Raw genomic sequence first — 22,564 nt, 5'->3', positions numbered from 1 at the left:
TTATCATCTGCGTTTGGTCTTGGTGTAGCAATTTTAATGGCCAGTAGTGTATTTAAACAGGCACAATACGGCGCTGCGGTCAACAACGCCTATATAAGACAATAAGCGTCTGCCGCAGTTCTTAGATCGGTCACTGCTGCTACGATGGTAGGTTCTCAAGGTTTAAGTGACTTCACATAAAACTTCCGGGCTGATAGGCCGTGGTTGGTGTACAAAACTCTCCCCCTCCGACAGCGGGAGACATTCTACGAGGTAAAGCTGCGAACTGGAAAGAGTAGTTGAGGAAGCGCTGAATGTATAGGCAGTACAGGGGGCACCACTGTCCATCATGCGGCTTCGGCTATGAGGCTGTCTCTGGTAATGCCAACATTCTCGATTGAAAGTAATAGATCGTCAAGCTTCCGGTGCAACGCTGACATCCAAATTTTATACAGTTTAGCACCTTCGTCTTTCCTGTTAAACTTATTACGGCGTTTATCAGTCTCGATAGGCTCGCCATACAGGCGCGCATAATAATGCGAGGTTTTAGATATGACGCTCGTCTCGCTGAATTTTATTCCATCATTACCTTCCTGGTAAACATGTACTGACACGGCCGATTTATCTGTGCGACACAGGCGGCAATTCCTCTTACGTTCAACAAGACGGGTGTTCACGCTTCTCTTTGTGGCACCTGCCCACAACTACAAGGATTTTCATATATCTCCAATGTAGCCAAAGGGTGTCGTGCATCTTTTGCAGACCTTAAGTATTCTTCTATTTTCCTGGTTGGTCTGAAAATAGTTTCCATACTTGCTAAACACTTTCCCTATGCGATCTGTGACCTTGCTAATAAACGGAAGAAAAACTTTGCCGTTGGGCGACTGTTGTCCGTCGTTGCTCCTGATTCTCTGCCTAGAGCGAAGTGCTCGATCTATACCCTCGCTAGAATAGCCATTCTTCACGAAAGCTGACCGTAGATGTTGAATCTCATCTTTTAAATAAACAGGTTCACAAATTTTGTGCGCCGTGTCTACCAAAGTTTTTATTACGACCCCTTTTTTGTCTAGGGTGATGGTTTGAATCTTTACGCAAATAACGATCAGTATGCGTGGCCTTTCTACATTCCTGGAAATGGAAAAAAGAACACATTGACACCGGTGTGTCAGACCCACCATACTTGCTCCGGACACTGCGAGAGGGCTGTACAAGCAATGATCACACGCACGGCACAGCGGACACACCAGGAACCGCGGTGTTGGCCCTCGAATGGCGCTAGCTGCGCAGCATTTGTGCACCGCCGCCGTCAGTGTCAGCCAGTTTGCCGTGGCATACGGAGCTCCATCGCAGTCTTTAACACTGGTAGCATGCCGCGACAGCGTGGACGTGAACCGTATGTGCAGTTGACGGACTTTGAGCGAGGGCGTATAGTGGGCATGCGGGAGGCCTGGTGGACGTACCGCCGAATTGCTCAACACGTGGGGCGTGAGGTCTCCACAGTACATCGATGTTGTCGCCAGTGGTCGACCTGGGACCGGACCGCAGCGACGCACGGATGCACGCCAAGACCGTAGGATCCTACGCAGTGCCGTAGGGGACCGCACCGCCACTTCCCAGCAAATTAGGGACACTGTTGCTCCTGGGGTATCGGCGAGGACCATTCGCAACCGTCTCCATGAAGCTGGGCTACGGTCCCGCACACCGTTAGGCCGTCTTCCGCTCACGCCCCAACATCGTGCAGCCCGTCTCCAGTGGTGTCGCGACAGGCGTGAATGGAGGGACGAATGGAGACGTGTCGTCTTTAGCGATGAGAGTCGCTTCTGCCTTGGTGCCAATGATGGTCGTATGCGTGTTTGGCGCCGTGCAGGTGAGCGCCACAATCAGGACTGCATACGACCGAGGCACACAGGGCCAACACCCGGCATCATGGTGTGGGGAGCGATCTCCTACACTGGCCGTACACCACTGGTGATCGTCAAGGGGACACTGAATAGTGCACGGTACATCCAAACCGTCATCGAACCCATCGTTCTACCATTCCTAGACCGGCAAGGGAACTTGCTGTTCCAACAGGACAATGCACGTCCGCATGTATCCCGTGCCACCCAACGTGCTCTAGTAGGTGTAAGTCAACTACCCTGGCCAGCAAGATCTCCGGATCTGTCCCCCATTGAGCATGTTTGGGACTGGATGAAGCGTCGTCTCACGCGGTCTGCACGTCCAGCACGAACGCTGGTCCAACTGAGGCGCCAGGTGGAAATGGCATGGCAAGCCGTTCCACAGGACTACACCCAGCATCTCTACGATCGTCTCCATGGGAGAATAGCAGCCTGCATTGCTGCGAAAGGTGGATATACACTGTACTAGTGCCGACATTGTGCATGCTCTGTTGCCTGTGTCTATGTGCCTGTGGTTCTGTCAGTGTGATCATGTGATGTATCTGACCCCAGGAATGTGTCAATAAAGTTTCCCCTTCCTGGGACAATGAATTCACGGTGTTCTTATTTCAATTTCCAGGAGTGTATACACCTTGTGGCCCAACGTTCCATCCCGTCGTTTAATCACAGACACGTCCAGTAAATTCAGTTGCCCATCACTCTCCGTCTCCATGGTAAATTCAATTTTCGGATTAATGCTGTTGAGATGTGTCAGGAAGGCATCCAGCTCCTCTGCTCCGTGTGTCCATACTACGAACGTGTCATCGACACAGCGATACCATCTGGCTGGTCTCTTACTGGCAGTCTGCAACGGCCGTCGACCGATGCTGACATCGCACCTTTACCTCGGACGATGTCTCCCGCAGTCGGAGACGAATCGAACACGGCCTATCAGCCCGTATGTTTTAAGTGAACACAATACCGGCCGTGAAAGGCTACATTGTGTGATCTACCGCCTCTACGGGGAGGAGCATCGGTTCGACCATTCAAAGGAATGCGCAAGAAGAGAGCACAACAACTGCGTACCCTCTCCTTCCCGTTATGCTGCAGGGATACCTCGACGCTTCCGAAATTTCTGAAGGTGAAGAGTATGTTTCACTCGGCTCAGGCTCCTCGTATTTACAACCGTATGGAATCGGCACTTTTACGGGAGAGGATTCATCAGATGCCGCGAGCGCTGGCGGAAACCAGCAGTAAGCTTTTACATTTCCACTTGGTAATTAGTAGTGCTATGCAGTGTGGTGACTGCGGCGTTCGCCTAGCGACGGGAGCTTTTAGAACGAGTCCGATGACCAGTGTCCTGGTGGAGGCCGGAGTCCCTCCATTGCAGATCCGACGTGCACAACTGCTCGCCAGTTACGTTGCACACATTCGTAGTTCTCCTGAGCATCCGAATTACCGCCTCCTTTTACCACCCGCGGCAGTTCATCTCCCGCATCGGCGGCCCAGGTCAGGGCTAACGATTGCGGTTCGCGTGCGATCTCTTCTGCCTGAACTGGAGTCCTTCCCTTTACCACCTCTCGTCCAGTTCCGTCCGCATAGACCTCCACGGTGTACACAGATTCGTCTGGACCTTTCGCATGACCCTAAGGACTCAGTTAATACTGCCGCTGTCCGCTGTCACTTCCTTTCGATCCTTGACGTGTTCCGTGGCTCTGAAGTGGTTTACACCGACAGTCGTGTTGGCTTCGCCTATGTCCACAGAGACCATATTGAACAGCATTCCTTCCCCGATGGCTGCAGTGTATTCACTGCAGAGCTGGTGGCCACCTCTCGTGCGCTTCAGTATATCCGTTCATACCCCGGGGTATCGTTTCTTCTGTGTACTGACTCCTTGAGCAGCCTACAAGCTATCGACCAGTGCTACCCTCGCCATCCTTTGGTAGCGTCCATCCACGAGTCCATCTATGCCATGGACCGTGTAGCGGCCCTTTTTTCTATCCCGACTTCCGTATCTTGCATGAAAGTAGGAATGTTAATTTATCTATACATTGACTGGTATTGAGGGGTTTTGTTCTATCCCGGCTTCACTTGTTTCAGTTACTAGTCTGCAGTTTATTCTTGGTAAAAATCACGTAACCTAATTATTTATGAACCTAAAACGAATTAAAGTTCAAGACAAATAGTCAGTTTCTAATTAACACGTTATTTTATTTAACAATAATTATTAATAAATCAGTTCATTCACACGATCGCATTCCAAGGGGTTCTTTGAATAAGTTCAAATGGTTCTGAGCACTATGGGACTTAACACCTATGGTCATCAGTCCCCTAGAACTTAGAACTACTTAAACCTAACTAACCTAAAGACATCACACAACACCCAGTCATCACGAGGCAGAGGAAATCCCTGACCCCGCCGGAAATCGAACCCGGGAACCCGGGCGTGGGAATCGAGAACGCTACCGCACGACCACGAGCTGCGAACGTTGAATAAGTATCTAATCTGGAATCCCGTCAATATCAGATATACTAAACAATGTTCTGTCACTTTCGATAAAAAGATTGTTCCCGTTTAATATCCATAAACTATCACGAACTATGATTACTAGTCGCGTGAAGTAAAGCTTTTTCCACTATCACAATACAAAGTCCGAATCTGTCCGAAAATCGTTAATTCCGTAAAAATATTTAAATCTTGACACGAAGTGGCGTTAAAGTCAGAGAGATTATTGATCACCTCCCCGTTCCTCTAATATGACAAAAGTTCTAATTCTGATCTGAAATTAATGCTTCCCAAAAAACAATCTCGTCGCGATTTATTCTTGCGCCCTGGATTAATAAAGCTCCTATTGTTGCTTCCTAAAGCTGTACGTCCTAATTGACTTCGAACAGACTAGAGGATAGAGACTGGAGTATCATAATTGCATTGTATGTCTATTTATACTTTAGTTAACGCTATCTTTGGTGTTCAAAACCTACATTCTGTGAGTATAATATTGATTTTCTCATGTATAAGAATAACTAATAATTTAACCATTTCTACCGTTTGCCCCCCCCCCCCCCCTCCCATTCTTCCAAAATTTATGATTAAAATTCTTTTCTTTTTCTATTATTTTTCTACTATAGATTTCCCTCTATTTGTCTCCTTATTTCTATTTCGTAAATTACTACTTGTGGAGGGGCTTGGGACATTTTCTGAATTTATATTTCGAGGTCATGGGAGCTAATTTGGGAGCTATTTTGGTTTATTAACACCGAGAGGCGTTGTAGGTGTTACAACCGGTCCCGTCGTTCAGTGGTGTTTGTGTGGACCCCAGGACACGTCGGCATTCCAGGCAACGAGCTTGCCGACAGGCTGGCCAAACAGGTTACGCGGAAACCGCTTCTGAAGGTGGGCATCTCTGAACCTGACCTGCGTTCTCGTTTACGCCGTACGATTTTTCGGCTTTGGGAGACGGAATGGCATAACAGTACACACAACAAACTGCGTGTCATTAAGGAGTCCATGTGGGACTCTCGCAGGGAATCGGTTGTCCTCTGCCGGCTCCGCATTGGCCACGCTTGGTCGACCCACGGTTACTTCCTGCGCCGCGAAGACCCACCTGAAAGTCGGTGCGGCTCCCGGTTGACAGTGGCCCATATTCTGGTGCACTGTCCCACTTCGACTGCCCAGCGACGAAATCTTGGGTCACCGGACTCGTTGCCGCTAGTTTTTTCTGTCAACGTCTCATCGGCTGATTTAGTTTTACGTTTTATTCGTGAGGGTGGGGTTTTTCATTTGATCTAAGATTTAGCGCTTGCCCTCTACATCTACATCTACAGCTACATGACTACTCTGCAATTCACATTTAAGTGCTTGGCAGAGGGTTCATCGAACCACAATCATACTATCTCTCTACCATTCCACTCGCGAACAGCGCGCGGGAAAAACGAACACCTAAACCTTTCTGTTCGAGCTCTGATTTCTCTTATTTTATTTTGATGATCATTCCTACCTATGTAGGTTGGGCTCAACAAAATATTTTTGCACTGGGAAGAGAAAGTTGGTGACTGAAATTTCGTAAATAGATCTCGCCGCGACGAAAAACATCTTTGCTTTAATGACTTCCATCCCAACTCGCGTATCATATCTGCCACACTCTCTCCCCTATTACGTGATAATACAAAACGAGCTGCCCTTTTTTGCACCCTTTCGATGTCCTCCGTCAATCCCATCTGGTAAGGATCCCACACCGCGCAGCAATATTCCCTCTGTGTCCTCCACCCTAGTGCTTCTAGAGTGGGGGTTTTAATGCGTTGCAGACTGGCTGGCTTCTCCTTTTTTATTCTCATGGTCAGTCACCCATGGTAATCTGCTTTGTTGTTTTAATCTCTTCATCCAGTTTTTTGCATTTCTGTGGTTTTCTTGGCCCCTTTTGTCCATTTACATGTTTGTTGCCCTTTATCGTTCTTGTGATTTTTCCTTTCATTCCGTTTTGAGTTGTCAGTCTCTATTTTATCCTCACACTTGTGGCATTGTTTTATTCGGAACAAAGGACTGATGACCCTCTGTTTGGTCCCTTTCCCCGTCTCTTAATCCAGCCAACCAATGTGGTGATTGGAATAAGATTGACTACCTAACATTCAGAACTATGGAAGTTAGTGCAGAAATATCAGTAAATAGACAGAAAAGAATTTCACTAATTTACAGAAAACATTTCGGGGGTTCAGCTGAGGACAATTCTTAACTGTTATTAACCTGTCTGATAAAGATATGTCAAAAGTTGAAATTTCTGTACTAGCCAAAGGAGGCAATTTTGCTGTGACGCCCCAAAACGTACCCACAGAAGATATTGTAGCAAACATTGACGCAGGTATCCGTCAGATTCCACAGCAGTGCGCTGGTGTAATTAGGATGGAAACAGCTAGGATTTTACGTACATACAAGCCACCTAACAGTAATTTGTCGCAGGCACAAAGGAAGGCGCTGAGGGATATAAATCCATATATAAACATTATTGTTCTTAATGCAGATAAGGGTGACGCCACCGTCATATTGAACAGTGAGGACTATCATGGAAAGTCAATGACATTTTGGTTCCCACCAATTACAAAAAACTTCAGAAGGATCCGATTGCGTAGATTTTAAAAATGCCCAAGCGACTAGTGAAAGCGTCTTCACTCTCCTCCGGCGATAAGAAACTGCATTTTAAAACAGAAACGTACCCATGTAGACTTTATGGATTACACAAAGCCGGCCGGGGTGGCCGAGCGGTTCTAGGCACTACAGTCTGGAACCGCGCGACCGCTACGGTCGCAGGTTCGAATCCTGCCTCGGGCATGGATGTTTGTGATGTACTTAGATTAGGTTTAAGTAGTTCTAAGTTCTAGGGGACTGATGATCTCAGAAGTTAAGTCCCATAGTGCCCAGAGCCATTTTTGATTACACAAAGTGCATAAACCTGCGGTTCCATTATAGGCGGACCCACCCATGAGATAGCCAGACACCTTGCTTCATTTGCTGCAACCTTGTCTTGGTAGGACGGACAGTCATATAGAAAATTCAGCTCATTTCATTGACAAGTTAAAGGAAATGAGCGTGGGTGCCTGGATGATATCCTCTTCAGTTTTGATATTGTGTCGTTATTTATCACGATTTCGGTAAACGAAGCTATCTTATACACAGCGAATATATTTTCCTACCGACATTGTGGCATTATTCCGACGCTGCCTCACCACAACTTACATCCAATACAATAGTGACTTTTATGAATAGATGGACGGGGTTGCTATGCACTGTCCTCTTAGTCCTGCTGTGGCTAACTTGTTTATGCACACTTTTGAACAACAGGCGTTGCAGACTGACAGTAAGAGACCAGCCAGATGGTATCGCTATGTCGATGACACGTTCGTAGTATGGACACACGGAGCAGAGGAGCTGGATGCCTTCCTGACACATCTCAACAGCATTAATCCGAAAATCCAATTTACTATGGAGACGGTGAGTGATGGACAACTGAATTTCCTGAAAGTGTCTGTGATTAAACGACGGGATGGAACGTTGGGCCATAAGGTGTATAGAAAGGCTACACATACTGATCGTTATTTGCATAAAGATTCAAATCATCACCCTAGACAAAAAGGCGTATAATAAAAACTTTGGTAAAGAGGGCGCACAAAATTTGTGAACCTGTTTATTTAAAAGATGAGATTCAACATCTACGGTCAGCTTTCGTGAAGAATGGCTATTGTAGCGAAGATATAGATCGAGCACTTGGCTCTAGGCAGAGTATCAGGAGCAACAACCAACAACAGTCGCCCAACTACAATGTTTTTCTTGCGTTTATTAGCAAGGTCACAGATAGCATAGGGAAAGTGTTAAGCAAGTATGGGGTGGAAACTATTTTCAGACCAACCAGGAAAATAAAAAAATGCTTAAGATCTGCAAAATATGCACGACACACTTTGGCTACACAGGGGGTATATAAAATTCCTTGTAATTTTGGCCAGGTGTATATCGGTGCCACAAAGAGAAGCTTGAACACCTGTCTTGTTGAACATAAGAGGAATTGCCGCCTGGGTCACACGGATAAATCGGCCGCAGCATAACATGTTTACCAGGAAGGTAATCATGAAATAAAATTCAGCGAGACGAGCGTCATATCTAAATCCTCGCATTATTATGCGCACATGTATGGAGAGCCTATCAAGACTGATAAACGCCGTAATAAGTTTAACAGGAAAGACGAAGGTGTTAAACTGGATAAAATTTGGATGTCAGCGTTGCAACGGAAGCTTGAAGATCGATTACTATCAATCGAGAATGTCGGCATTATCAGAGACAGTCTCATAGCCGACGCCACGTGATGGAAAGTGGCACCCTCTACACTGCCTATATAATCAGAGCTTCCTCGACTTCTCTTTGTAGTTCGCCGCTTTACCGCGGGGGATGTCTCCCGCACTCTGAGACGAAACGTCAGGGGAGAGTTTTATACATCGACCACGGCCTATCAGCCCGGACGTTTTAAGTGAATATACCAGCCGTGAAAGGCTACATTGTATGATTAATATTTAAGTAAGTTTGATCGTGGTGTTATAGTCGGCGCTCTAGCAATGGTACACAGCATCTCCGAGTAGCAATGAAGTAGGAATTTTCCCGTACGACCATTTCACGAGTCTACCGTGAATATCAAGAATCCGGTAAAACATCAAATCTCCGACATCGCTGCGGCTGAAAAAAGATCATGCAAGAACGGGACCAATGACGGCTGCAGAGAATCTTTCATCGTGACAGAAGTGCAACGGTTTCGCAAGTTGCTGCAGATTTCAGTGCTGGGCCATAAACATGTGTCAGCGTGCGAACCATTCAACGGAACACACTAGATATGGGCTTTCGGAGCGGAATACCCAATCGTGTACTCTTGATGTCTGCACGACACAAAGTTTTACGCCTCGCCTAGGCCCGTCAACACATACGTTGAATTGTTGATGACTGGAAACATGTTGCCCGGTCGGACGAGTCTCGTTTCAAATTGTATCAAGCGGTTGGGCGTGAACGGGTATGGAGACAACCTCACGATTCCGTGGACCCTGCAAGTCAGCAGGGGACTGTTCAAGCTGGTGGAGGCTCTGCAATGGTGTGGAGCGTGTGCAGTGGGAGTGATATGGCACTCCTGATACGAGTGGATATGACTGTGGCAGGTGACACGTACGTAAGCATCCAGCCCGATCACTTGCATCCATTCGTGTGTGTTGTGCATTCCGACGGACTTGAGCAATTCCAGCAGGACAATACGACACCCCATCTGTCCAGAATTGCTATAGAGTGGCTCCAGGAACACTCTTCTGAGTTGAAACAGTTCGGCTAGCCACAAAACTCCTCAGACATGAACATTATTGAGCGTATCTGGAGTCCCTTGCAACGTGCTGTTCAGAAGAGATCTCCAGCCCCCTTGGTAATCTTAAGGATTCACGGGCAGCTCTGCAGAATTCATGGTGTCCGTTCCTTCCAGAACTACTTCAGACATTAGAGTCTTTGCCACGTCGTGTTGGGACAGTTCTGTGTGCTCGCCGGGATCCTCCGCGATATTAGGCAGGTGTACCAGTTTCTTTGGCTCTTCAGTGTAGATTTCATTGTTCTCCCAGACACATGTGGTACTGGAATGCTATTTCGTAAGCGATTATGGATGTGTTTGAATAATCCACATCTGTAAAGTGTTGTTGTTTCTTCAGTCCAGAGACTGGTTTGATGCAGCTCTCCATGCTACTCTATCCTGTGCAAGCTTCTTCATCTCCCAGTACCTACTGCAACCTACATCCTTCTGAATCTGCTTAGTGTATTCATCTCTTGGTCTCCCTCTACGATTTTTACCCTCCACGCTGCCCCCCAATACTAAATTGGTGATCCCTTGATGCCTCAAAACATCTCCTACCAACCGATCCCTTCGTCTAGTCACGTTGTGCCACAAACTCTTCTTCTCCCCAATTCTGTTCAATAACTCCTCATTAGTTATGTGATCTACCCATCTAATCTTCAGCATTCTTCTGTAGCACCACATTTCGAAAGCTTCAATTCCCCTCTTGTCTAAACTATTTATCGTCCATGTTTCACTTCCATACATGGCTACACTCCATACAAATACTTTCAGAAAAGACTTCCTGACGTTTAAATCTATACTCGATGTTAACAAATTCCTCTTCTTCAGAAACGCTTTCCTCGCCAGTGCCGGTCTACATTTTATATCCTCTCTACTTCGACCATCATGAGTTATTTTGCTCCCCAAATAGCAAAATTCCTTTACTACTTTAAGCGTCTCATTTCCTAATCTAATACCCTCAGCATCACCCGATTTAATTCGACTACATTCCATTATCCGTAAAGTGTAAGGAACACATTTCACTTACTTAAGTACATTAGAGTTGTGTGTCTGCTAGATGTCATCATCATCGATGGTGGAGAGAGTAAAAATTTGTGTAGTTTGGAAAGTAAACCTGTGAGGAGAGGTCATAAGGTATGACAAGTAAGGTTCTGGGTTCGAATTACAGTCTGGCGCTCTTTTTTCATCTTCCGGGAAGTTCGGAAATATTGCTTTCCACTACAGTGGCGTTTTTCTCTTTCTCCACTGGATCCTTACGAAGTTTGTTTTACTCGAGTGGAGTGAGTGAAGAGAGCCTATGCTGTAGAGCTGAGCTGCTATTGCCAGACCGGCCGCTGTGACCGAGTGGTTCTAGGCGCTACAGTCTGGAACCCGCTACGGTCTCAGGTTCGAATCCTGCCTCGGGTATGGATGTGTGTGATGTCCTTAGGTTAGTTAGGTTTAAGTAGTTCTAACCTCTGGGGGACTGATGACCTCAGATGTTAAGTGCCATAGTGCTCAGAGCCATTTGAGACGTCGAACAGATGTGCAGAACTATAGACCTATATCTCTAACGTCGATCAGTTGTAGAATTTTAGAACACGTATTATGTTGGAGTATAATGACTTTTCTGGAGACTAGAAATCTACTGTGTAGGAATCAGCACGGGTTTCGAAAAAGACGATCGTGTGAAACCCAGCTCGCGCTATTCGTCCACGAGACTCACAGGGGCATAAATACGGGTTCCCAGTTAGGTGCCGTGTTTCTTGACTTCCGCAAGGCGGTCGATGCAGTTCCCCGCAGTCGTTTAATGAACAAAGTAAGAGCATATGGACTATCAGACCAATTGTGTGATTGGATTGAAGAGTTCCTAGGTAACAGAACGCAGCATGTCATTCGCAATGAAGAGAAGTCTTCCGAAGTTAGAGTGATTCCAGGTATGCCGCAGGGGAGTGTCGTAGGACCGTTGCTAATCACAATATACATAAATGACCTTATGGATCACATCGGAAGTTCACTGAGGCTTTTTGCGGATGATGCTGTGGTATATCGAGAAGTTGTAATAATGGAAAATTGTACTGAAATGCAGGAGGATCTGCAGCGAATTGACGCATGGTGCAGGGAATGGCAATTGAATCTCAATGTAGACAAGTGTAATGTGCTGCGAATACATAGTCTAAGTAGGCTGTTTAGGTTCTTATATTGGTAACGCCACCGCCACCTAGCGCTCTGTATGAAAATAACAGGCTGTGCTGTGTGCATTCTTCGAATTTGCTATCGTAGTGTTGGGCAGTTGGCTGTTAACAGCGCGTAGCGTTGCGCAGTTGGAGGTGAGCCGCCAGCGGTGGTGGATGTGGAGGGTGAGATGGCGGAGTTTTGAGAGCGGATGGTCTGGACAGAGACAGTAAATTTATAGTTTTATAATTTTGAACTCTATTAAGGTAAATACATTGTTTGTTCTCTATCAAAATCTTTCATTTGCCAACTATGCCTATCAGTAGTTAGTGCCTTCTGTAGTTTGAATCTTTTATTTAGCTGGCAGTATTGGCGCAAGCTGTATTGCAGTAGTTTGAGTAACGAAGACTTTTATGAGGCAAGTGATTTGTGAAAGGTATAGGTTATTGTTAGTCATGGCCATTCTTTTGTAGGGATTATTAGAAGTCAGATTGCGTTACGCTAAAAATATTGTATGTCGGTTTAGTGTTGATCAGAATAGGGAGAGAGCGAAATGTCTGAGTACGTTCAGTTTTGCTCAGCTGTTTGAAAATCAAATAATGTAAGAGGTTTATCAGCACAATAATTCATTAATTTTTCTGAGGGGACGTTTCATAATAGAAAGAAAGATCTTTTATCATTTAGCTAAAATATAGCAGGTCAGCAACTGGAAGCAATTGTTCCATAAATTATTTGGGAGTAGGCATTAGGAGTGATTAAAAATGGAATGATCACATAAAATTAATCGTCAGTAAAGCAGATACCAGACTGAGATCCATTGGAAGAATCCTAAGGAAATGTAGTCCTAAAACAAACGAAGTAGGTTACAGTACACTTGTTCGCCCACTGCTTGAATACTGCTCAACAGTGAGGGATCCGTACCAGATAGGGTTGATAGAAGAGATAGAGAAGATCCAACGGAGATCAGTGCGCTTCCTTACAGGATCATTTAGTAATCGCGAAAGCGTTACGGAGATGGTAGATAAACTCCGGTGGAAGACTTTGCAGGAGAGACGCCCAGTAGCTCGGTACGGGCTTTTGTTGAAGTTTCGAGAACATACCTTCACCGAGGAGTCAAGCAGTATAATGCTCCCTCCTACGTATATCTCGCGAAGATACCGTGAGGATAAAATCAGAGAGATTAGAACCCACACAGAGGCATACCGACAATCCTTCTTTCCACGAACAATACGAGACTGGAATAGAAGGGAGAACCGATAGAGGTACTCAGGGTGCCCGCCGCCACACACCGTCAGGTGGATTGCGGAGTACGGACGTAGATGTAGATTTGAGCTGTTGCCGGCGCTGCCTTCTCCCGCCCAGCGCTCTGACGGCCGCCGCGGTGTCCGCAGAACTGGGAGGGCGAGGTGTCTACGCGGGACAACGTGCGCTACACCATCCTCAACCTGCAGACGCGGCTGCGCCCGGGGCCGCCCCGCGCCGTCCGCATCTTCGTGCGGTACGGCGAGCGAGACCCCGTGCCCAGGCTGCGCTCCATCGCGCTCAACGGCCGCCGTATCTGCCCCGAGGACAGCGCCGCCGACTCCGGTAAGTGCACCGCGCCAACTTCCTCTCCACACAGAAACGCATTCTCTTATTACACTACTGGCCATTAAAAATGCTACACCGAGAAGAAATGCTGATGATAAACGGGTATTCACTGCACAAATATATTATACTAGAACTGACATGTGATTACATTTTCACGCAATTTGGGTGCATACATCCTGAGATATCAGTACCCAGAGCAGCCACCTCTGGCCGTAATAACGGCCTTGACACGCCTGGGCATTGAGTCAGAGCTTGGATGGCGTGTACAGGTACAGCTGTCCATGCAGCTTCAACACGATACCACAGTTCATCAAGAGTAGTGACTGGCGTATTGTGACGAGCCAGTTGCTGGGCTACCATTGACCAGACGTTTTCAATTGGTGAGAGATCTGGAGAATGTGCTGGCCAGAACTGCAGTCGAACATTTTCTGTATCCAGAAAGCCCCGTACAGGACCTGCAACATGCGGTCGTGCATTATCCAGCTAAAATGTGGGGTTTCGCAGGGATCGAATGAAGGGTAGAGCCACGGGTCGTAACACATCTGAAATGCAACGTCCACTCTTCAAACTGCCGGCAATGCGAACAAGAGGTGACCGAGACGTGTAACCAATGGCACCCCATACCATCAAGCCAGGTGATACGCCAGTATGGCGATGACGAATACACGCTTCCAATGTGCGTTCATCGTGATGTCCCAAACACGGATTCGACCATCGTAATCCTGTAAACAGAACCTCGGTTCATCCGAAAAAATGACGTTTTGCCGTTCTTGCACCCAGGTTCGTCGTCGAGTACACCATCGCAGCCGCTCCTCTCTGTGATGCAGCATTTATGGTAACCGCAGCCACGGTCTCCGAGCTGATAGTCTATGCTGCTGCAAACGTCTTGGAACTCTCCGTGCAGATGGTTGTTGTCTTGCAAACGTCACCATCTGTTGACTCAGGCACCGAGACGTGGCTGCACGATCTGTTACAGCCATGCGGATAACATGCCTGTCATCTCGACTGCTAGTGATACGTGGCCGTTGGGATCCAGCAAGGCGTTCCGTATTACCCTCCTGAAACCACCGATTCCATATTCTGCTAACAGTCATTGGATCTCAACCAACGCCAGCAGCAATGTCGCGATACGATAAACCGCAATCGCGATAGGCTACAATCCGACCTTTATCAAAGTCGGAAACGTGATGGTACGCATTTCTCCTCCTTACACGAGGTATCACAACAACGTTTCACCAGCTAACGACGGTCAACTGCTGTTTGGGCATGAGAAATCAGTTAGAAATTTTCTTCATGTCAGCACGTTGTAGGTGTCGCCACCGGCGCTAACCTTGAGTGAATGCTCTGAAAAGCTGATCTTTTGCGTATCACAGCATCTTCTTCCTGTCGGTTAAATTTCGAGTCTGTAGCACGTCATCTTCGTGGTGTAGCAATTTTACTGGCCAGAAGTGTAGCTTTACCATTAAACCCACGATACTTTAAAGAATCGAGCTTCCTTGGATACTGAGACGCCCGTACACGCTGGGGAGAACAGGTAGGACTGTGGGAAGGGCCAAGTAAGGTTGGGGTTAGTTTCACCTAAAAATTGTAATTTATTCTAACTTAATAACACATTTACAACCAAAGCGGCACATAGCCGAACTTTTACAACTATGGGTTTTAAACTCCAAATGTTTCACGGCTGAAGGCCACCAAACAAGAAGTCTTAAAAATCAACAAGGTATTTTTCAAGTGACTGAAAACTCACAGACACAATTACAAATAAAATAATTAAAACAATTTTCACAGCTGGGCTGAATGCCTCAAGGCAAGGGTGTGTAATGTCCCCACAGCAAATGCCCTCTACCACGCACCAATTAATCATTTTCAATCAAACCATCCACATTCATTCACTTTTTTTTTGTCATCAGTCTACTGACTGGTTTGATGCGGCCCGCCACGAATTCCTTTCCTGTGCTAACCTCTTCATCTCAGAGTAGCACTTGCAACCTACGTCCTCAATTATTTGCTTGACGTATTCCAATCTCTGTCTTCCTCTACAGTTTTTGCCCTCTACAGCTCCCTCTAGTACCATGGAAGTCATTCCCTCATGTCTTAGCAGATGTCCTATCATCCTGTCCCTTCTCCTTATCAGTGTTTTCCACATATTCCTTTCCTCTCCGATTCTGCATAGAACCTCCTCATTCCTTACCTTATCAGTCCACCTAATTTTCAACATTCGTCTATAGCACCACATCTCAAATGCTTCGATTCTCTTCTGTTCCGGTTTTCCCACAGTCCTTGTTTCACTACCATACACTGCTGTACTCCAGACGTACATCCTCAGAAATTTCTTCCTCAAATTAAGGCCGGCATTTGATATTAGTAGACTTCTCTTGGCCAGAAATGCCTTTTTTGCCATAGCGAGTCTGCTTTTGATGTCCTCCTTGCTCCGTCCGTTATTGGTTATTTTACTGCCTAGGTAGCAGAATTCCCTAACTTCATTGACTTCGTGACCATCAATCCTGATGTTAAGTTTCTCGCTGTTCTCATTTCTACTACTTCTCATTACCTTCGTCTTTCTCCGATTTACTCTCAAACCATACTGTGTACTCATTAGACTGTTCATTCCGTTCAGCAGATCATTTAATTCTTCTTCACTTTCACTCAGGATAGCAATGTCATCAGCGAATCGTATCATTGATATCCTTTCACCTTGTATTTTAATTCCACTCCTGAACCTTTCTTTTATTTCCATCATTGCTTCCTCGATGTACAGATTGAAGAGTAGGGGCGAAAGGCTACAGCCTTGTCTTACACCCTTCTTAATAAGAGCACTTCGTTCTTGATCGTCCACTCTTATTATTCCCTCTTGGTTGTTGTACATATTGTATATGACCCGTCTCTCCCTACAGCTTACCCCTACTTTTTTCAGAATCTCGAACAGCTTGCACCATTTTATATTGTCGAACGCTTTTTCCAGGTCGACAAATCCTATGAAAGTGTCTTGATTTTTCTTTAGCCTTGCTTCCATTATTAGCCGTAACGTCAGAATTGCCTCTCTCGTCCCTTTACTTTTCCTAAAGCCAAACCATCACCTAGCGCATTCTCTATTTTCTTTTCCATTCTCCTGTATATTATTCTTGTAAGCAGCTTCGATGCATGAGCTGTTCAGCTGATTGTGTGATAATTCTCGCACTTGTCAGCTCTTGCCGTCTTCGGAATTGTGTGGATGATGCTTTTCCGAAAGTCAGATGGTATATCGCCAGACTCATATACTCTACACACCAACGTGAATAGTCGTTTTGTTGCCACTTCCCCCAATGATTTTAGAAATTCTGATGGAATGTTATCTATCCCTTCTGTCTTATTTGACCGTAAGTCCTCCAAAGCTCTTTTAAATTCCGATTCTAATACTGGATCCCCTATCTCTTCTAAATCGACTCCTGTTTCTTCTTCTATCACATCAGACAAATCTTCACCCTCATAGAGGCTTTCAATGTATTATTTCCATCTATGTGCTCTCTCCACTGCATTTAACAGTGGAATTCCCGTTGCACTCTTAATGTTACCACCGTTGCTTTTAATGTCACCAAAGGTTGTTTTGACTTTCCTGTATGCTGAGTCTGTCCTTCCGACAATCATATCTTTTTCGATGACTTCACATTTTTCCTGCAGCCATTTCGTCTTAGCTTCCCTGCACTTCCTATTTATTTCATTCCTCAGCGATTTGTATTTCTGTATTCCTGATTTTCCCGGAACATGTTTGTACTTCCTCCTTTCATCAATCAACTTAAGTATTTCTTCTGTTACCCATGGTTTCTTCGCTGCTACCTTCTTTGTACCTATGTTTTCCTTCCCAACTTTTGTGATGGCCTTTTTTAGAGATGTCCATTCCTCTTCAATTGTACTGCCTACTGCGCTATTCCTTATTGCTGTATCTATAGCGTTAGAGAACTTCAAACGTATCTCGTCATTCCTTAGTACTTCCGTATCCCACTTCTTTGCGTATTGATTCTTCCTGACTAATGTCTTGAACTTCAGCCTACTCTTCATCACTACTATATTGTGATCTGAGTCTATATCTGCTCTTGGGAACGCCTTACAATCCAGTATCTGATTTCGGAATCTCTGTCTGACCATGATGTAATCTAATTGAAATCTTCCCGTATCTCCCGGCCTTTTCCAAGTATACCTCCTCCTCTGGTGATTCTTGAACAGGGTATTCGCTATTACTAGCTGAAACTTGTTACAGAACTCAATTAGTCTTTCTCCTCTTTCATTCCTTGTCCCAAGCCCATATTCTCCTGTAACCTTTTCTTCTACTCCTTCCCCTACAACTGCATTCCAGTCGCCCATGACTATTAGATTTTCGTCCCCCTTTACATACTGCATTCCCCCTTCAATATCCTCATACACTTTCTCTATCTGTTCATCTTCAGCTTGTGACGTCGGCTTGTATACCTGAGCTATCGTTGTCGGTGTTGGTCTGCTGTCGATTCTGATTAGAACAACCCGGTCACTGAACTGTTCACAGTAACACACCCTCTGCCCTACCTTCCTATTCATAACGAATCCTACACCTGTTATACCATTTTCTGCTGCTGTTGATATTACCCGATACTCATCTGACCAGAAATCCTTGTCTTCCTTCCACTTCACTTCACTGACCCCTACTATATCTAGATTGAGCCTTTGCATTTCCCTTTTCAGATTTTCTAGTTTCCCTACCACGTTCAAGCTTCTGACATTCCACGCCCCGACTCGTAGAACGTTATCCTTTCGTAGATTATTCAATCTTTTTCTCGTGGTAACCTCCCCCTTGGCAGTCCCCTCCCGGAGATCCGAATGGGGAACTATTCCGGAATCTTTTGCCAATGGAGAGATCATCATGACACTTCTTCAATTACAGGCCACATGTCCTGTGGATACACGTTACGTGTCTTTAATGCAGTGGTTTCCATTGCCTTCTGCATCCTCATGTCGTTGATCATTGCTGATTCTTCCGCCTTTAGGGGCAATTTCCCACCCCTAGGACAAGAGAGTGCCCTGAACCTCTATCCGCTCCTCCGCCCTCTTTGACAAGGCCGTTGGCAGAATGAGGCTGACTTCTTATGCCGGAAGTCTTCGGCCGCCAATGCTGATTATTTATCAAAATTTAGGCAGTGGCGGGGATCGAACCCGGGACCGAAGACGTTTTGATTATGAATCAAAGACGCTACCCCCTTTTTTTTTTAATCTCATTTTGTTCGCTTTTGATCGTTGCATCTGCTCAGGGCGGACGTCGTAAAACATCCATTGACGTTCGTTGTTAATCGAGTAACTCAGTTCTTTTATTACAGAGAGCACGTAACCCTCTGACCGAACACGCTGAGCTACCGTGCCGGCATCCCTAGACCTCGGGCGTTTATTCTTTGAAACAACAGAGATGCATGTATGCATTGCCCATGCTTGTTAGAGTGGTAACTAGGACAGCTTCTGGAGTATCTGTTGAGGGATTGACGTGTTCTGAGAGATACATATTCTGCTTTTCTTCTCGCTAAAGCGAGCCAATTAACATTTGTGCCGTTGGCGGTTTGTTTTGGAGAGAAAGAGATTGTAAAAGGAAAATAATTAAGGCATGGAATCACCGGAGATCTGGACATGTAATGGAGATGGATTTGATACACGATTTCCTCCAAAAATAAGGTTTGTGACTTTTTTGTTCTGGAGTGAATGAACGAATGAGTTTTTTTCTGAATCATTCGTTGATCACGTTGGCCCTGTAATGAGTGGGGAAGTTTTAGCTGTGTCGAAGAGAGCCTGCAATCACTGAGTCTGTGTTAAATCGTCCAAAAAGGCTTCGTACACATCTGAAATTCGCGCTCTTTCGTAAAAGGAACAAACTGTCCAAACGATTGATTCTCCCGACTGACTGCAGTATTTAACAGTAATAATAAATGTAAAGATCTCTTACAGCAAGCCAGCCGCTGATTACCAAGACGAAGGACTCCACCAAAGATTCTACACTCCTGGAAATGGAAAAAAGAACACATTGACACCGGTGTGTCAGACCCACCATACTTGCTCCGGACACTGCGAGAGGGCTGTACAAGCAATGATCACACGCACGGCACAGCGGACACACCAGGAACCGCGGTGTTGGCCGTCGAATGGCGCTAGCTGCGCAGCATTTGTGCACCGCCGCCGTCAGTGTCAGCCAGTTTGCCGTGGCACACGGAGCTCCATCGCAGTCTTTAACACTGGTAGCATGCCGCGACAGCGTGGACGTGAACCGTATGTGCAGTTGACGGACTTTGAGCGAGGGCGTATAGTGGGCATGCGGGAGACCGGGTGGACGTACCGCCGAATTGCTCAACACGTGGGGCGTGAGGTCTCCACAGTACATCGATGTTGTCGCCAGTGGTCGGCGGAAGGTGCACGTGCCCGTCGACCTGGGACCGGACCGCAGCGACGCACGGATGCACGCCAAGACCGCAGGATCCTACGCAGTGCCGTAGGGGACCGCACCGCCACTTCCCAGCAAATTAGGGACACTGTTGCTCCTGGGGTATCGGCGAGGACCATTCGCAACCGTCTCCATGAAGCTGGGCTACGGTCCCGCACACCGTTAGGCCGTCTTCCGCTCACGCCCCAACATCGTGCAGCCCGCCTCCAGTGGTGTCGCGACAGGCGTGAATGGAGGGACGAATGGAGACGTGTCGTCTTCAGCGATGAGAGTCGCTTCTGCCTTGGTGCCAATGATGGTCGTATGCGTGTTTGGCGCCGTGCAGGTGAGCGCCACAATCAGGACTGCATACGACCGAGGCACACAGGGCCAACACCCGGCATCATGGTGTGGGGAGCGATCTCCTACACTGGCCGTACACCACTGGTGATCGTCGAGGGGACACTGAATAGTGCACGGTACATCCAAACCGTCATCGAACCCATCGTTCTACCATTCCTAGACCGGCAAGGGAACTTGCTGTTCCAACAGGACAATGCACGTCCGCATGTATCCCGTGCCACTCAACGTGCTCTAGAAGGTGTAAGTCAACTACCCTGGCCAGCAAGATCTCCGGATCTGTCCCCCATTGAGCATGTTTGGGACTGGATGAAGCGTCGTCTCACGCGGTCTGCACGTCCAGCACGAACGCTGGTCCAACTGAGGCGCCAGGTGGAAATGGCATGGCAAGCCGTTCCACAGGACTACATCCAGCATCTCTACGATCGTCTCCATGGGAGAATAGCAGCCTGCACTGCTGCGAAAGGTGGATATACACTGTACTAGTGCCGACATTGTGCATGCTCTGTTGCCTGTGTCTATGTGCCTGTGGTTCTGTCAGTGTGATCATGTGATGTATCTGACCCCAGGAATGTGTCAATAAAGTTTCCCCTTCCTGGGACAATGAATTCACGGTGTTCTTATTTCAATTTCCAGGAGTGTATTTGGCTGATTCTTTTTATCACGTAATGAAATCTTATATTAAAAACTATACATAGATAAAGGAGAGAAAGAGCGAATGAAAATAGAGATAATACTAATAATCCTCCATTAGTCTAATTTTTCGCCTGTCTTATCACGGATCAGCCAAGAACTGGGAGGGCCTTACTTTACTGTATAGACTTATGTGTGAAGGTGAAGGGATCTTAAAGACAACAGATACACGTCTATACAGACAAGACATTACACAGGGATAGCGGTTAGCTGCATTGATCATCCATTCTTAGATTAAGTTATTATCCGAACATTTAAAAATGTCGAAGGTGGATAGACAAACATAAACAAGATGCAATACAAATGGCTGAAGGCCTGCAATAAAATTTTCAAGATTTTAAAATAAATTACCATAACCTTTTAAAGGCAGAAGGCCACACTGTTTAAGCTTGAAAGGTAATTTTAAGCATAAGGGTCCAACGCTGAAGGCCCACAATTAATTTTCCAAAATTTAAAAAATATACAACCACAAGCCTTAAGTTTAAAGTAGCTGAAACCGGACTAAAGAAAAGACAACACAACGGCAATAACCTTTCACAAAATATCCACGTGTCGGAATTCAAACTTACTTACATAAAACCAGTAAACCAAGATTTTTTTTTTTAATTGGCTGTGATAGAGTATAAACAGACAATTAAACACCGGTGAGAAAGACAGTAAAGACAACAGCTCTCAGAGGCCTCTAGGGGGTCGGTCTGCCCTCGTTCACTTAGGTGAGAGAGGTGGTGAGCCCAACTACACTTGATCCGTTGGTGCCCAACCAAGGGACAGCTGCGGACCGACCGACAAACGACTTGCTTACCACCAATCGGTACATTGGAATTCAAACACAAAATGTTACGGGCTTGATTATTTACAATCAGATATGTATATGTATTAAGCTGACAAAACTACACACTGTGTTGGACAGAAACAACAGATGAGGAAAGGACACCGCCTGACATTACGTTAATGGCCAGGGCAGGTAAACGGAACACTAACGGCCACAAGGCAGAAAATTCCGTTGGTGCACTTTAACTGTAGTCAACCAATATAGTTAATTCCACCGCACGGCGGCGAAATTTCAGCAATACAAACACTCTGTGTTGCTCACAGGAAAACCTCCCCAAGAGCGAACCACTGAAACGAACCACAACGTGAATTGACGTGGCTTGGGTACCTGAAACCACTACTGAACTTTGACGTCCTGGGTCGGTGAACCACGAAGCTCGTAGCGATGGGACAGCTCCTCACGCTTCGACACTGCGCAGGGATCGCCGGCGGACCCAGCCGACAGCACCGCGCGGAGTTGGCTTCCCTGGTCCGCAGCAACGGAGCGTCTACCCTCAGAGTGCCGACAACATCTAAAATAGTAGTCAGTGGAAATAACGCCAAGTACACACACAACCTGACAAACGCTTGCACGAAGACATGAACGATACCCAACAATAACTAAGCACGCACGAAGACAAATCGGGAGTCGATGCACACACACACACACAGCCGACTCCGGTAGGATGAACGACCGACAATCCACCAAGACCGTGGCCCGGCTCAAGTGATGCGTGGGGGTAATGGTTGGGCCAGCCATGTCGACGCAGACGTCACTGCTCCAAGCCGACTGCACTAGTGCCGCGTTGCAACTTCCCGACTGGCAGGTCCGGACT

The 22,564-nt window shown here is 46.4% G+C and overlaps 1 protein-coding gene across 3 annotated transcripts in view; it reads left to right on the top strand.

Annotated features, from left to right (window-relative positions):
* LOC124545286 (serine protease filzig-like) overlaps window positions 1-22,564 on the top strand; it is a 362,293-nt gene that overhangs the window by 178,350 nt on the left and 161,379 nt on the right. For all 3 annotated transcript variants that reach the window (XM_047124172.1, XM_047124170.1, XM_047124171.1), the window contains exon 3: window positions 13,261-13,456. In XM_047124172.1, the coding sequence (XP_046980128.1) occupies window positions 13,261-13,456 (196 nt within the window). The remainder of the gene's footprint in view (window positions 1-13,260; window positions 13,457-22,564) is intronic.

Source organism: Schistocerca americana, chromosome 8, assembly GCF_021461395.2.
Source record: "Schistocerca americana isolate TAMUIC-IGC-003095 chromosome 8, iqSchAmer2.1, whole genome shotgun sequence".
NCBI classification, from domain to species: Eukaryota; Metazoa; Arthropoda; class Insecta; order Orthoptera; family Acrididae; genus Schistocerca; species Schistocerca americana.
The sequence above is the reverse complement of the archived record's forward strand: the minus strand, read 5'-3'. Positions and strand labels throughout refer to the sequence as shown.